The 18007-nt window shown below is 45.2% G+C and overlaps 1 protein-coding gene across 1 annotated transcript in view; it reads right to left on the reverse strand.

The window, feature by feature from the left end:
- Positions 1–18007, reverse strand: part of LOC146187998 (uncharacterized) — an 86005-nt gene that overhangs the window by 10649 nt on the left and 57349 nt on the right. Inside the window, exons 6-7 of the mRNA XM_084603583.1 lie at positions 10362–10594; positions 9644–9804 (exon numbers count right to left, since the gene is read on the reverse strand). Of these exons, the coding sequence (XP_084459709.1) occupies positions 9644–9804; positions 10362–10594 (394 nt within the window). The remainder of the gene's footprint in view (positions 1–9643; positions 9805–10361; positions 10595–18007) is intronic.

Below are 18007 nucleotides of genomic sequence, written 5' to 3' on the forward strand. Positions count from 1 at the left end.
AGTTGTTCGCTGCTTTGCTCTTTCGCCACGCCTGACGCTTCGCTGCGAGTCTCCCCTGAACGGCTGGAATCATCTGGGTTCACCGAATAAACACACCCCCTACAATATATATATATATATATATATATATATATATATATATATATATATATATATATATATATATATATATATATATGTATATATATATATATATATATATATATGCAGATCAATCAAAGGGAAATGAGGGTGCTCGTTGCGTTATTCGGAGGTCGTGGGTTCGGATCCCACCATCGGCACGTTGTTTTTTCTTCTACTTTGTGTCTAATTATCTTTCCCCTAAACAGATTACATTACTAATTTCTGGGGTTATCGAAGTAAACATAAAAAAAAAAAAATGACATAAACATACCATCCCCAACGCTTTCCTTGGCCTCGCCGACTGTTGGCTTCTTTCCTTCATATATATATATATATATATATATATATATATATATATATATATATATATATATATATATATATATATATATATAGGGAGGGGGTTGAAGCTCGAATGGGTCCGGTAGGTCATAAACTTGAAGTAGGTGACACACGGTGAAAAAACAATACTTTAATCCGACGTTTCGGCCGGGGTCCGGCCTTTGTCAAAGAATATTTATAATAGGAATATATATATATATATATATATATATATATATATATATATATATATATATATATATAAATGAAGGGGAAATCATGGTGATCGTTATAATATATGAAGGAAAGCCAAAAGTAGAAGAAACCACAACGTGCCGATGGTGGTAAACAAACCCACGACCTCCGAATAACGCGTCCGGTGCTCTTCCAAATGAGCTACATCGATCGCTGTCCCCCCTCCTACGTGCTTGGGTACTTATGTTGTCTGTATACGAACCTTGAGAGTGTTCACCAGCGACACCCTCAACCATAGCGGCGGACGTGGAACGTCCTGTGTTACCGCCAGGGTCACGTAGAACGTGATCACGAGCGAGGATGAAAGCTATGCTAGAACCCTCTTACGCTACCTATGGCTTCAAGACTGATAGAACCGAGACCCCCGTAAGCTACAAGAAGATAATTGAAGGGGAAATGATGGTGCTCGTTATAATACATGAAGGAAAGCCAAAAGTCGGCGAGACCAAGGAAAGCACTGGGGATTATACTTTGTCTTTTTTTTAAATTGTTACATCGATAATGACATGAATTAGTAATGCAATCTGTTTGGGGGAAGATAATCAGCTTAGGAGAAAGAGAAAGAAAGTGGAAATCAAGAAGAAGAAATGGACATGGGCAGGACATGTAGGGCGAAGAGAGGATAGCCGATGGTCGCTTAGGGTAACAAACTGGATTCCAAGGGAAGGAAAGCGTAGCAGGGGGCAGCGAAAGTTAGGTGGGCGGATGAGGTTAAGAAGTTCGCAGGGGTCAACTGAAGGCAGCTAGCACAGCACCGGGTTAATTGGAAAAATGTGGGAGAGCTAGCCTTCGCCCTTTAGCGGGTATAGTCAGGCGCATGATGCTGATGATGATGAAAAACACCGAAAGTAAAAATTGAATAAATATGATGGAAAAGAAACAGAGTGTGGGATTATACATAATAAAACATTGACAATGGATGTGTACTAACTCGCCCAACAAAGTTTTGTTCCACTGGCTGTATCAGCGCTGCATATTCAGATACATATATATATATATATATATATATATATATATATATATATATCCAGATTTCCCAACCATTGAGGAAGCAGAGCATCTGATCAACCAAGGACGGACATCTGGGTTGAAATGCCGCCGTGCCACGCATAACCTACCACCAAGTGGTTCAGGCTACACTACACTCACGAAGACGCCCCTTCGCCAAGCTCTGCTGCCAACTCCAAGATCACCACATTTCACTGCGCCTCCAGCCGCCACCAAACCATCCAGAACAACAGGAAATCCGACACCGAATAACCCCACCTGCCCATCATCAAACCGCCCGTCCCTACTACCGACGCCTGCTGTGCAAGGCGGTACATCCCCGGTCTCCACTTCGACGAGGCCCCGATCCCGGATGGATCCACTCTCAGCTGCAACACATGGATCCCAGCAAGCTTCATCCACCATGCAGGACATCGGAAATGACGTCAGCACGCCCACTCCAAGAGACCCAACGGGACACCAACAGCCTCCTTCCAATGAAAACGACCGTCCAGAGAGCGCCGCTACACCGAAAGAAAGGTATGACCTCAGGCGACGCTGTGGCTCAGCGCAGCGAATTAAGCGGGACTGACGGGCTGACCGAGCTCGCCCGCCTACTGCTCCCTCCTCTGATGATGCCAAGCACTCCAAGCATTTCTTAAAAGCAAGAAAAATTTTAGACAAACGAATCAGGCACCAGCTCCATGTAAAAGCCCTTAAAATTTATCTCCAGTCGAATGTGGTACCGAAGGGCCTTTCTGTAGATTTAATTTCGTCAATGAACAACCTTTCGAATGCCCATAAATTGGCTTGGAGCCAAGAACTCCACAATGCAACACTTAACTTTCTGAAAATAACCATAAATCACTGCGAGGAGTCGTTGGCATCGCTGAGTCGGGAGGAGGGGCGGGTTCATCACAACATTATACTATCAACAACTGAGGGCAACGAGCTTGAGGTCTTCCAGTGCAGGAGAGCTACAGAAATTTGGACTAAGAAGTGTAAAAAATTTCAGAGAGATAACGTCCCTTATATAAACCTTGAGAATGGCGCGATACCACAACCTGTTAATTTTTTAAATAAGCCTAATCATATAGCAAACGATTCAAGAACCCACTTAAACACTTCTAACCAAACACCGGACAGACCACACTTTCAGCATAACATTCTTAACTTCTCAACCGCAGCACTTACCCCGGAAGAAACAGCACTCCTATCCCGTGGACTGAAATTCTGCCCAAATATGGGACGATATGACGAATACAAATTACTTAAGGATCTAGACAATTTTTCACGAACCCTAAGACTACAGGAATATTTTTTCGAAAAACCTAACAGTAATTCTGCCTCACTTCCCCGGTCTCAGGAACAGTGGACCCCTAGATCTGGGAGGGAAAAACATCTGGATTTGTACATAAAAGCTGTACAGCGGGACATCCTTCGCGCTTTCGAGACCTACAGGCCCGGACCCTCTAACATTTCAAAAAAAGAACGTAACGCCTTAACATCCCTTAGGCAGCGAACGGAAATCGTCATCAAACCTGCCGATAAAGGAGGTGGTATAGTAATTTTGAACAAAGACGATTACATTAACGAGGGATATCGCCAACTCAACAACTCAAATTTCTATGAATTACTCCCATCAGATCCCACTGCCGAACACCAGGAAATTATAACACAAACTCTAAAGCAACTCACCGAGAAAGGGGAAATACTATCACGGGTAAGAAAGGCACTAGAGGCAATAGATCCGTCCCCAGGGCGTTTCTACATGCTCCCGAAAGTGCACAAAGAAAATCATCCCGGTCGACCAATCGTATCCGGCATTGGCACCCTCACAGAACCAATATCTAACTACATCGATTCCCTCATCAAACATATCCCTCCCAAACATACATCTTACATACGCGACACTAATCACTTCCTAAAAGAGTTATCTAAATTTACTGTCCCCAAAGGAGCCCTTTTAGTGACCCTTGACGTGGTGTCCCTTTACACGAACATTCCGCACGAGGACGGGATCCAAGCTCTGATCACATCATATGAAAAACACAAAGCCCCAAACTCCCCTAGCCCAACCGCCATCGCATCACCCGCTAATCTGGTTCTAAAACTCAATTCCTTCGAATTCAACAACTCGTATTACCTACAAATCAGTGGTACAGCCATGGGAACGAAAATGGCGCCAAACTATGCTAACATATTCCTGGATCACATTGAATCTGACTTCCTACGCTCGTACCCAAAAAAACCAGCTTTTTATAAACGCTTCCTAGACGATATATTTATCATATGGACAGAAAGCGAGCATGAACTCATCCAATTCATTACCTCATTTAACAACATACATCCCAACATCTCATTCACACATACCTACTCCTCCACTCAAATTAACTTCCTGGACGTATTAATTCAATTTGAAGACGGGGCACTAATCACCAATGTCTACAGAAAACCCACGGACAGACAACAATACCTTCATTTTAAAAGCTGCCACCCGCGCCACTGCAAAACATCAATTCCATACTCTCAGGCAATAAGATTCAAACGGTTCTGCTCACGCTTAAAAGATTTCGAGGAAAATTCCAACCGTATACGGGAGGTTCTGAAACACCAGCACTATCCGCCAACTATTATTGATGATGCCATCCAAAAAGCGGGATTAATTGATCGCAATGAAACATTTGGGGAAGACCAGCCGGCAGCACAAAATGAACACCGCTCAAACCTGATCTTAACTTTCGCAAACAACCTTCCGAACATCAACAAAATACTAAAAAAACACTTTAACATCATCGAACAAAGTGATCGCCTCTCCAAAATTTTTTCTGTGGTTCCGCGGGTTACATACAGACGACCAAAAAATTTACAAATTTATGTAGTACACTCTACTATCGATAAAGCAGATATTGTGGGTTGTATGCCGTGCGGAAAAAATAGGTGTCAAGTTTGCAAACACATGCAAACAACGACCACGGCAAAGAGCACACACTCTGATTTTAAACACTCCATCCGCGGAAATTTGAATTGTGACTCCAGGAACGTGGTATATATGCTCGAGTGTGGCGAGTGTCAAATGCAATACATAGGGCAGACCGAGAACCCCATCCGAATTCGTTTCAACAACCATCGCGCACACACCAAATCTCTCCCCCACCTTCCCCTGTCCAAACACCTGCAACAGAAAAGTCACAAATTCGACAAACTTAAAGTTTTCCTGCTCCAGAGCGGCTTCCATAGCAACCGCGAACGGGAACAGCGAGAATCGTACTTTATATTTAAATTTAATTCCCTGCATGCCGGTAATAATGAGAGCCCCGGTATTCTTTCTCCACTTCAAAGTTCAGTTACCCCGTAAATTCCTTCCTCAAACACACCCAAAATGGCCAAGTCAAGCTTACTGCAGGTGGCCCAAAGGAATGTCAACCTCCCCCACCATACACACAATGAAGGTCACACAATTCCTGCTTTTGTCGCCTGGGGTCATACCTATTACTGTGCTTCCTCCCATGTGCTGGTTTTTTTTTTCCCACCTGCACTTTCTTCCACTCCCCGCCTGCACCTGCTTTTTACCCCACCCATCACTACAATGCCATTGTACTCTGCGCACCTGTCTCTCTTTCCACTCTTTGCATATAAAACCTACTCCCATTGCTTGCATTCACACTCCTGATGAAGGCCAGCTTCTGGTCAAAATGTCGAGTCTAATAAAATGTTTCTTTAAATGAAGCGTACCCTTCGCTCTCTCTCTCTCTATATATATATATATATATATATATGTACAATACTGTATTGTGACCACTTCATTGCCCGCACTTTAGCCACGTGCCTTGGCATGCTTGCTAATTCGATGAATGCTGATGCACTTTGGCGCACGTGTGGGTTCCGTAGGATTCTCGACAAAGTCGCGCCACCACGTGTTATTATTTTCTTATTTTAAATCAGTTTTAATCTGCATGTGTGACTGCATGAGTGTTACTTATAATAGTTTTGCTTTATTATTAGATCATCACCGTTATCAGTGCTGATTCTGGTCGACCTAGCGTATAAGTATAGGACACTGCTTGTAACCTAGCTTCTTCCGACGAAGAACGAATGCCGTAGTATTTGTTGTTTTTTAACAGCCGCCGGCCTACAGGCTTATCACTATGATTCTGGACCGCGTATCAGTTCCGTAATCTTTGTTTGTTAATGCTCGATGTCGCGAGTCACACCTTTATCAGTTTTGTTGTAGCGCAAGATGCACCGAGATCTGTCTCGAAGGTTCCGGCCACTCGAGTGTCTTTTCATAATATTCCAGCCCGTGCTGGTAGCTGTTCGCGACGTTATCTAGATTGTTCTGTGCAGCCTTTAAATTGAGCGTTGGCGAGTGTGACGAGCATTCTTTGTTCGACGATCAACGAGCCCGTTTGTTTCTATCGCCGCCGCCGAGTTGCTTAGTTCTTTTGCGGGCGCAAGTCAGCCCAAATAGAGTTTCTTTAGTGCAATCATCGACCCTTCATTTGTGTCGTCGACCTCGTCATCACTACGTGACATCTGGTGGAGGCTGCCTTTGATCCTTCAAGCGACGACCCAAACCGTGTTCCTGTCGCCCTGGAAGACCAGCCTACAGGTCACCGAGCCAGCCGCCGACTTCAAGGCCTACAACCCGAACACAGTCTGCTGCCTGACCCCATTCGATCTCGGAAGGCATCGACGCTGACAATGGCCCACCCTACAGCACCGGTTGTTTTCGTCCAACCCCGTGAGCCCCCCTGCTTCCATGGACGACCGGATGAAGATGCGGGAGACTGGATGAACCTTTTCGACCGTGTGGCAGAATTTAACGGTTGGAACTACACTGCGAAACTCAGGCAGGTCTACTTTGTTCTTCAAGGACATGCCCGAGTTTGGTTTGAAAATCACGAGACTTCTTTCGAGGATTGGGAGATATTCAAAGCACAGTTCTTGATGGCCTTTGCAAGTTCTGTTCGAAAAGAAAGAGCTCAGGCCCTCCTCCAGTCAAGACTTCAACTACCAAACGAGCCCGTCCTGGCCTACGTAGAGGAGATGAAACACCTGTTTCGCCGCGCCGACCATAACATGACCGAAGGAGAGAGAGTGAAATTCCTAATGCGAGGCGTTAAAGAGTCGCTTTTTGCGGGGCTTGTCCGGAACCCGCCGAGAACTGTGGAAGAATTTGAAAGTGAAGCATCGACCATCGAGAAGACGTTGTACACCCGGATGCGCCACTACGAGCGACCACTTCAGCCAGACTACGTAAGCCACTACCCCAGCGCATCTGTAAGTGGAGAGAACCTTCGGGACCTCATCCGGGAGATTGTGCGAGAGGAGCTCCGCCGATTGATGCCATCATCGCAACAACCCCAGATGGCGACGCTCGCGGACTCGTCCGTGAAGAAGTCCAGCAGGCGCTGGGCGTTCCTCAAGCGACGGCTGCGACTGTTCCAGCACAAGAGGCAACAGCAATGAACTACGCTGGTGCATTACGTCCCCTGTGCCCCGATGTGATGACTTTCCGAGCCCTCGCCGCTGCCGTCCTGTTCCTGAAAACCGCCCCTTGGCCCCCGCCCGCCAAACCTACCAACGACCCCCAAGCCCCAGGAAGTGCGACGCCTGGAGGACAGCAAACAACCGGCCATTATGCTTCCACTGCGGTGAGGCCGGACACATTCTGCGCCACTGCCCGTACCGACGAATCGGTCTCCGCGGATTTGCAGTCGACGCTCCACGACCACGCCCAGGTGAACGACCACAAGAGATCGACAACTATCTGCGTATCGGTGAGATTGCGCCACCAAGCCGTCGGTTCAGGTCTCCATCGATGTACAAGGCCCGCTTTGCGTCGCCAGGCCGTACCTACGATGAAAGTGTGCGCGGAAGATCTCCAAGCCCGCGCAGGGGAACCTAAACTCACTAACTCACCTCCAAAGGTTGCTCTAGCAACCTTTGGAGGTAAGGTTGCTCAACGGCGAGAAGACGAAGATCCACAACCGCCGACGACCACTAACGACGACGCACCCATTACACCGCCTTTCCACACGACAACATTGACAACAACACGACCAGAGTGCGTGCCGACACCGCCGCCTAGCGTAGTAAAAACGGTATGCCCCGGCCATGATCTGAAGAAATGACGGAGCCGAGATAGGACACCAAGGCCCACGTGCAATGCGAGGACGTGAACAAGTGACCTTGAAGTTGATATCGACGGTCGCAGAGTCACTGCCCTAGTAGACACCGGAGCTGACTATTCAGTAATTAGTGAACTGTTGGCCTCTCAGCTCAGGAAAGTTACCACCGCTTGGGATGGATCTCCTCGGGCCCTTTCCATCTTCGTCTATGGGTGACAAGTCGATCATCGTGGCCACTGACTACCTTACCCGTTACGCCGATGCAAGAGCACTACCAAATGGTACCGCGGCAGAAATCGCCAAATTTTTTTGTCGAACAAATTCTCTTGCGACACGGCGCCCCAGAAGTGCTCATCACGGACAGGGGAACGGCGTTTGCGGCAGAGTTGACGCAAGCCATCCTGGAATACAGTCATACAAGCCATCGACGAACAACTGCCGGAGCGCCTAAACAAAACGATCGCGGACATGATCGCTATGTACGTCGGCGCTGAACACAAGACCTGGGATGCCATCTTGCCGTACGTGATCTTCGCGTATAACACGGCAGTCCAGGAGAAGACCAGAGCGACCCCGTTCAAGCTTGTGTACGGCAGGGAGCTCACGACGACGCTCGACGCAATGCTGCCGCATGTAACCAACGAGGACAACCTTGACGTCGCCGCCTACCTGCAGCGTGCAGAGGAAGCCCGACGACTCGCACGCCTGCGTACAAAGACCAACAGCGCACCGACAGTCGACGATACAATTTAGGACGACGCCACGCAGAGTACAAGCCAGGAAACCAAGTGTGGGTTTGGACACCAATTCGCCGTTGGGGATTAAGTGAAAAGTTGTTGCGTCGATACTTTGGGCCATACAAAATCCTTCGCCGCGTCGGACCACTGGACTATGAAGTCATACCCGACGGAACGCAAGCATCACAACGGCGACGCGCACGCCCAGAAATTGTACGTGTTGTAAGACCGAAGCCATATTACGCGCGTTAAAAAATCTGTGGTGTTTAAACTTTGCAGTGTTTATGTTTAAGTTTCTTTGTTTTGGAACATCGAGGCGATGTTTTTTTTAAGTGGGGAGTAATGCCGCGAAACCTTCAAAACAGTATTTGTTGTTTTTTAATAGTCGCCGGCATACAGGCTTATCACTGATTCTGGACCTCGTATCAGTTCCGTAATCTTTCTTTGTTAATGCTCGATGTCGCGAGTCACACCTTTATCAGTTTTGTTGTAGCGCAAGATGCACCGAGATCTGTCTCGAAGGTTCCGGCCACTCGGGTGTCTTTCCAGAATGTTCCAGCCCGTGCTGGTAGCTGTTTGCGACGTTATCTAGATTGTTCTGTGCAGCCTTTAAATTGAGCGTTGACGAGTGTGACGAGCATTCTTTTTTTGACAATCGACGAGCACGTTTGTTTTTATCGCCGCCGCCGAGTTGCTTAGTTCTTTTGCGGGAGGAAGTCAGCCCAAATAGAGAGTTTCTTTAGTGCAATCATCGACCCTTCATTTGTGTCGTCGACCTCGTCACCACTACGTGACAATATATACGTGGTTAAGAAAAGAATGTAGTGACGTTTCGGCCGCGGGACCGGCATTCGTCCTTCGTCGGAAGAAGCTAGGTTACAGGCAGTGTTCTATATATATGTATGTATATATTGTTCGTATGGTTTCGATACAGTTTTCATAGTTTCGAAATGGTCATATGTAATCTGTGCATTTCCATATGTTCCATGTACTGCCCTGGTGGTGCGTCATAGACAGTCCATATGGGAACATACGGGACACAACATGTCAAAAGTCTCACTAAAGTAGGACGCATGCGCAACTCACCTGGAATGATATGACGCCTTGCGGCATGGCGCAGCACACGTAGTTGTCCTTCAGCTCGTAGCTGGCGCCAAGCGATGACTCGGATTTGACTTTAGCCTGGCAGACATCATTAGGCATCGTGGGCACGGGAATCTTGCGCAGGGTGTCATACCTGTTCACCTCTGCAAACGCGCGGCAGTCGGCGCATCTATGCAATACAAGTCCACTGATATGCAAAAGAACCCTTCCCTTCGACACTATGTAAATAAATACACACGAGCACATCCAAATCGTTTGCGAGCTAACGCTGTCCGGTTACTTGCTTTAAATGACATTTTCTAACTTTTTTGACATCTAATGCGGCGATGGGAGCCTTTGTTGAGGTCTACCTCCACGGTCGCTATTTTCTCACCCAGACATGTCACGGAATCTACGCTTGCGGTTCGCGCTTCCGAACTCCTAGTTGGCCCTGTCTACCGAACTGCGTTGATTGAAATGTTATTTTGACAGGCTTAGTTAATTAGTACTTATTGAGAAGACTGGCAGAATTTGTGCATTTTGCCCGCTGAGGCCAACAGTTTGTTCCTGCAAATATTTTTGTTCTGCCTGGAAATATTCATTTTTCCACAACGTTTCAGCATACAGTTTTTTCCTTAGCTAGAGCACATAACTAGATAATTTATGAAAATGTTTTAGGTGTTAACTGATACGCAATGAGGATTTCCAAATAAAGACTCACTCTGCGCGCTGTTGGGCCATCCCGTGGCGAAGCACTCGTAATCGTCCAGATTGGCGTCGCTTTCTGCCAGGCAGATGGGGTGGACGTCTTCGTCCAGCACTGCCTCTTTGTCCAGCGTCACGATGGCGAGGTTGTTTGCGGGGTGTATGGCGATCTCGTGCACCCCGTACGTGTTGCGTGCGCCGTTCTTGAGCAGGTTGCCCAGCTGAACCAAGAGTACCTCGGGAGTGTTCCTGCGATGGAGGCACACCCTGTTTTGTCCGAGCACTGCAATAGTTCTGTGTGTATGGAAAGGATGCGGAGGAATGTATCAAGACTGCTGCGTATATGGATGCCCAATTACGCCATCCACTAATTGCCGTATTGAAAAAACGAATAGCCAAACGCGAGCACAAGGAGGCAGAACTATATTAGTTGCTGCTGGACAACAAGGGTTGATTATTACTTGTGGGCAAAAACTATGTTACATGGAAGTGAATATCTAACGTATTCGTTTCTCCTTTGGCTGCTATAATTCAGAATAGTGCGTAAGAAACAAACTCTGCTCAAAGTATTCCTGTTTCAGCCTACCTCGCCCATCTCAGTGTTATAATGATTTCACATGTGCGGCTTTTGCATAGCGATACGAAATGCATAGCACATCTGACGAAAAGTTAACTATTTTAGGTTCCCTGTTTAAACACACTGTGTATGCTGCAGCATTTAGTGCAAGCGGTGTCACTGGGCGTGCACGACGTAGTCAATGTATATGCAGTGTTTAAAGTCGATAGATTACCGCCTTTGAGAGGAATTCTCGAGTACGTTTTATGCCTGTGCGGAAGATTATAAGAATTAAATATTTTTTGCACGCCAATTTTCGAGCTGAACTAAACATCACTGCTTTTCACTGGTGATTACGGAGCACTTTTCTGTTTTGCACTTGGATAGAGTGCCGGAAAATTTAGTCACGGAGTCCTCCCCCCTTCGCAATTACAGCACCTTTCACGGACAAACGTCCACATAGGCACGCAGATCTGTATAATTCATTATGGAACGACATCGTACTGTTTTCTTGCGACCGAATTAAATGATCCGATCACTAAAATTGTCACAAATCGATTAGCTAGGCCCACTCCTATTGGTGGATTCTGACCGGCGGAAATATCATCAAATAGCAGCTGGGCGGACTGACAGGTTTGTGACAGTATTTGTTACTGGCTTGAAATGTGATGGGTACGCAGTAAGGCCCCTGAATTTGTAAGCGTTTGCTGTTGCTGCCTTGGCGACGAGACACGCATGATGGCTGTATTGCAAGACAGCTCAGGGTTTTTACCCGCATTGACTCTTCCAGCGAAGTACGCACGTGTGCGCACGCCCGTCGACTACGGACGGGAGCCTAACGCGGACAAGGCAAATCTTGTAGTGGCGCGTCGCAGCCTCCGTAGCAGAAAGCGAAAGCTCGTTTTCGGCGAAAGGTTTCTCGTTTCGTCTCAGCTGCCAGCAAGTCACCGAAAGAGGTCGAGACCGCATCGGCCTCACGGTAGTTGCTCAATACCGCACGTGGCTGCGAAGGTCGATGGGGCGTAGCAGGGGCTCTCGTAAGAAAGCAATTACGACGCAAGTTGTAAGAATTTTTCGTGGTCTATAGAGTTAATCTTTGCTCACAGCGAAGTAATTAACACAGAAGTTAAATAGGGGTGAAAAAGTATCACTTATGTACGACAAGATTAAAATCGATGAGCAGGTTTATGTCTGGGACGATGATAAAGAAGCCAGAGTACCCGTGGCAAAAAAACCAGCCATTCAAAGGGGGAAAAAACCGATCAAGCACGTAATACCATCCACCTTAATCACAGTGAACATAAACGCCAGAACTTGAAGCATTCATTCTCCTGATATTGTCGCAGTCACAGAAACATGGCTTTCTCCTGATATTTCAAGTAGTGATGTCTTCCCTCCTGGTTACCCTGTCATGCGCAAAGATAGGTGCTCTCGCGGCGGTGGTGTGGCATCTTGAGACATTTACGTCACACCCATGCCAGAAATCATAGGCGCTGAAGCACTTTGGTGCAAAATCACAGTAGACACATCCGTCTTTTTTTTAGGCACTATGTATCGGCCCCCTAATGCTACCCTAGATATCTTACACGTGCTAGCAAATTATATGGAAAGTCATTTCCCCCACAATACTAAGATAATCTTTACGGGAGATTTTAACCTGGCTGGCATACATGGGACACGCTTGATAAAAAAAATGCCGATACAGCTCATACAGATGCACTGCTTGATGTAAGCTTTAACTTCGGCCTTAGACAGCTTATCCAGGAACCTACACGTGCTACCGCAGTAAGCAGAAATGTACTCGACTTGATTTTTGTGAGTGATAGCATTGCAAATGACAGAGTTTCATGGGAAGTTGTGGATGGCGTATCAGACCATAGAGCAGCTAAATGCTTCTTGCTGCTGGGCGTGCCATCACCTACGGTAAAAATGAGTCCACGAATTTTCGACTGGACAAACGCCGACGACGTTAGTGTACTGGATTATCTAGATGAATCGTATTCCACCTTTAGTTCTCTCGCCATGAATAGTTCAGCTTCAGTAGACACATTATGGTCAGCGTTTGAAAGAATTATTCAGCACTGCTTATCAGCATATATTCCCACAAAGGTCAAGCCGGTGCATAAGAAAAACCCTTCGATAACAAGAAAAATTATACAAGTAAAGCGCCAGACTGCGAAACATAGGAAACTGAGGAATAAACTACCGCTACCCGTCTGCACTAATAAATTACGCGAAAAGTCTCACGCACTAAAGGCAGCTATAAAAAAGGCTAAAGATGAGTACATGAACGTCACCTTAAGTAATTTTATCAAAGTATCTCCTTCCAAGTTTTGGCGGTACCTCAATTCGAATTCACGTCAGGACAGTAATCCACCACCCGCCCAGGATATCGCGAAGGCTACAGACTTCAATGATTACTTTATATCAGTATTTACGCACGACAATGGGAAAAAACCTGACCTAGAATATCCTCCGAGTAACACAGCAAAAATAGATGATCTGATCATAAATGAATCGGGCATTCTTTCCCTCTTACTTGAAATAAACCCTAAAACATTGGGTGGTCCCGACAACATACCAAATACATTTCTTAAGCATTACGCGGAATGGATGTCAAAGTTCTTGGTGATTATTTTTGAAAAATCACTGAAGACTGGCAAAATCCCGGAGAAATGGAAAATTGCCAAGGTCATTCTTATACATAAATCGGGCAACATTACCAACGCATCCAATTATCGACCAATCTCGCTTACTTGTACAACATGCAAAATCCTTGAACATTTAATTCTTAAACATATCCTATCATTTCTAGAAAAAAATAACATAATTGTGCCTAACCAGCATGGCTTTAGAAAAGGTTTGTCTACGACTACTCATTTAATAGAGACAATTCACGACCTAGCGTTTACAATAGACAAATGTGGCTAAACAGACATGATATTCTTAGGCTTTTCGAAAGCGTTCGATCGGGTCTCCCACCCTAAGCTCCTCCAAAAACTTTTCCATTATCTCGGTGACAATAATAATACCAAATGGCTGAAAGGCTACCTTACAGGCCGGCGCCAATATGTACACTTCAAAGGGCACTCTTCAGATTGCGGCGATGTGATGTCTGGCGTGCCACAAGGCTCCGTTCTGGCCCCTGTCCTCTTTCTTCTTTTTATCAACGACCTGCATAATAATACTAACATAACTGTAAGAATGTTTGCAGACGACTGCATCATTTACAAAGAAATAACCTGCCATGCAGACCAAGCAATTCTAAATAGTGCCCTTGAAAGGATAGCACAATGGCGTGAAACATGGCAGATGACGATTAATGTAGAAAAAAACGGTTTGCATGACAGTAACAAATAAGAGAGCGGCAATAAATCTCCCTTATTATCTACAAGGACAGATGTTAAGGAAAGTAGAAGAATATAAATATTTAGGAGTAATAATTTCCTCGGATCTTAAATGGAACAAGCAGGTAGCCTATATTACTAATAAAGCACTGGCAGCTCTCTACTCGATTAAACGATCGCTTAAATCCGCATCAGTCGACACTAAGCTCATAGCATACACTTCACTTGTTCGCTCCATAATAGACTATGGAATAATATGTTGGCTCCCCTTCCGCAAACAATACATAGAAATATTAGAGGGCGTACAACGAAAAGCGGTCAGATTTATTTTTAACAAATATCGCCGTCATGATTCCCCTACACTGCTCTTAAGACAAGCCGACCTTCCCACTATACATAACCGAGCCAGACTACTGCGTCTCAAGTTTCTTTTCCTTCTGCTTAATGGCGACATGAAAATCGATACGAGTAAGTACTTAATAAAGTCAAACACGCGCACTACCAGAACAAAACACCAACAGCACTTAACCGAGTACAGATTTCACAACGATATATTCAGGTACTCTTTCTTCCCACAAGCAATCCGTGAGTGGAATAGTCTGCCTTGCGATGCTGTCAACTGCGCATCACTCAAAGATTTCATCGCCAACATATCACGCTTTATTTTGCAATAACGACTACGATGCTGGTGCGCTAACTCTTGCACTCTTTTTTCCTAACTGACGATGACATCCCGACTTTCTTATCTGACTCTCGCTTATTATATTTTTTTAACCATGTTGCTACTTTTTGTTTTACCTTTGGTTTTACCTTTTGTATAATGCATATTGCCTTGTTGGACTGCGATCGCCTTTGTGTTGGCACTTACTTGACCTGTGTTATTCTAGTGTATGTGATGTCCCACTCCTGCGACGGCCTCAAATGTGAGGCCAGCAGTATGTTCAAATAAATAAATAAATAAATATAGTCCCAAGTACCACAGGGAGCGCTGCGCTGGTCATTCCATTCTTTCGCTCTGCGGAGGACACTTCTGCGCTTTCATGCGTGCACAGTCGCCGGCTTTTCTTCGAGACAACATAAGGTCTGATTTATTGCGACAGCACTTACAACAACCAAGGCTTAATTATTGCCGTAGCTAATCTAAGGAGCACGTCAACTAGCCCCAAAATCATTCAGTGCGAGTAACGGAATACTAGCGAGCAACTCAGTTTCGCAGCAATTTTGGACGTAGCCTCGACAGGTGCCCATCATCAGCATCATCAGTCACCGCAGGGCGAAGGCCTCTGCCATATTCCTCCAAATATGCAGACTAATTATGGTCACCGATTGCATAGTGCAATTAGGATCTTGGTCTGGGCTAGTCGGTGCATAACTATCACGAAATAAATACAGTGCGAATGAACAGGACACACGAAGAAGACACATACAAGACGGGACTGGCGCTAATGGCTTTAGCTGTTTAGCCGTGTTAATTGTTTGGCGTTGGTTACTGTTTTTTGTTTTGATTTTTTTTAGCATTTGACTAGCTATCTGCATGACAATGATGCTGCCTTTACTTTTTAAATACTTTTTTTTTAATTTTTAGCAATTGTCAATGCTCTTAACTGGGCTAACCAAAAAAACAGCGCGAACAAACGGGGACGACAGGAAGAAACAAGAGGAACAACCGCTGACTCTCAACTAAAGTTTAATCGCAGAAAACACATTTGTATAAGGTACAGAAACAAAAAAACACCAAAACCAGACCGCACGTGTTACTATGTGATGTCCAGATATGAAAACAAAATGTCAGTAAAATGCAAAGACGGAAAACAGGATTGACACTCACGGCAATGATCAACTAGATTAGTGGAGCAATTAGATTCTAAGGAATTGAGATGTTCTCTGAGACATGTGTTAATACATCGTCCCGTTTGCCCAATGCATATCTGACTACAGGACAAGGGAACTTTATAAACTAACCCTTTGGAGCACGGCACAAATCTTTTATCGTCTTTATCAGCACAAGACGCTACGGATTTATTAGGATTGCGGGACCTATTTTCTACCACTGAACAAATTTTATTTAGCTTATTAGGGGCCGAAAAAACAACATCAACGTCATACCTATGGGCACCATTATTAAGACCATGAGAAAGGCGCGATGTACATAGGGAAGGACTGCGAACTTTCTCCGTTTCTGTTCTTTCTGTGAAGGCGGCAGCAATGCCGGCGATTTAAGCTTTTTGATTGTTTTATTGCAACTCAACGTTAGAAGCTAAGCTGGATAACCTGCTTCCGTAAGTCTCTTAGCCTAGTTATCGAAACTTTGTTTCATAGCATGGTGACAGGATTTTGACAACGTAGAAGACAATGATGAAACAAAAATTCCACATTTCACTACCTTAGAATGACGTGATTTATAGTTCAGCAGCGGTTTATTGGCCCGTGGTGCGTAATTCCAGCACATGTGCCCCTTCCCTTCAGTCAAACACAAATCTAAGGATTGTATCTTGTTATCAACTGGTACCTCCGTGGTGAACTGCAAACCGCACGAATTAGCTTTGAATACTTCTAACACTGTAGACATGTGCCTTGCAAAGTCCGTTTTTTCAACGAGAATCAAAAAATCATCGACGTGTCTGAAAATTTGGGACTGTGTCCCAACCAAATCTTTCTGGATACCTCGATCCACAATGACAAAAAAAAATTTCACTAAGAGCAAGCGCAACTCTAGACCCAATACAAACGCCCGCTTTCTGGGTATAGAGTGTGCTTTCCCATTCAATAAAGGTAGAGTTCACATAAAAAGACAACAGCTCAAGGAACCCAGACACTGAAATGCCGCAAACACTTATGAATTGTTCCTATTCATTGTCCGAAGTGATGCAATCAAAAACTGCCGTCATCATTACCTTGTGCGGCAGAGAGTAGAACAAATCTACCACGTCTATGCTAAAAGCTAAGCATGAGCCTGGGTTTTGCTCCGGTAAAAACTGGACGACACACTCAGAGTTTGGTACCCCTAAAGGATCATTAATAGATAAAGCTGTCAAATGTTTCTGTAAAGAGCCAGAAATTTCATGTTGCCAGGTACTCTTCTCCGTCACAATGGCCCTAAATGGTAATCCTGTTTTACAGAAGCAAAACCCAGGCTCATACTCAGCTTTTAGCATAGACGTGGTAGATTTGTCTTACTCTCTGCCGCTAAAGGAAATGATGACTGCTGTTTTTGATTGCATCACTTCGGACAATGATGAGGAACAATTCATAAGTGCTTGCGGCATTTCAGTGTCTGGGTTCCTTGAGCTGTTTATGTGTCTTTTTATGTGAACTCTACCTTTGTTGAACGGGAAGGCACTCTCTGTACCCAGAAAGCGGGCGTTTGTATTGGGTCTAGAGTAGCACCTGCTCTTAGTGAAATTTTTTTTTTTTTTGTCATTGTGGATCGAGGTATCCAGAAAGATTTGGTTGGGACACAGTCCCAAAAGTTTCAGATACGTCGATGATTTTTTGATTCTCGATGAAAAAACGGACTTTGCTAGGCACATGTCTACAGTGTTAGCAGTATTCAAAGCTAATTCGTGGGGTTTCAAGTTCACCACTGATAACAAGATAAAATTCTTAGATTTGTGTTTGACTGAAGGGAAGGGGCACATGTGTTGGAATTACGCACGACGGGCCAATAAACCGCTGCGGAGCTATAAAGCGCATCACTCCAAGGCAGTGAAATGGGGAATTGTTGTTTCATCATTGTCTTCTGCGTTGTCAAAATCCTGT

Source organism: Amblyomma maculatum, chromosome 5, assembly GCF_055883805.1.
Source record: "Amblyomma maculatum isolate TAMU_Amacu chromosome 5, ASM5588380v1, whole genome shotgun sequence".
Lineage (NCBI taxonomy): Eukaryota > Metazoa > Arthropoda > Arachnida > Ixodida > Ixodidae > Amblyomma > Amblyomma maculatum.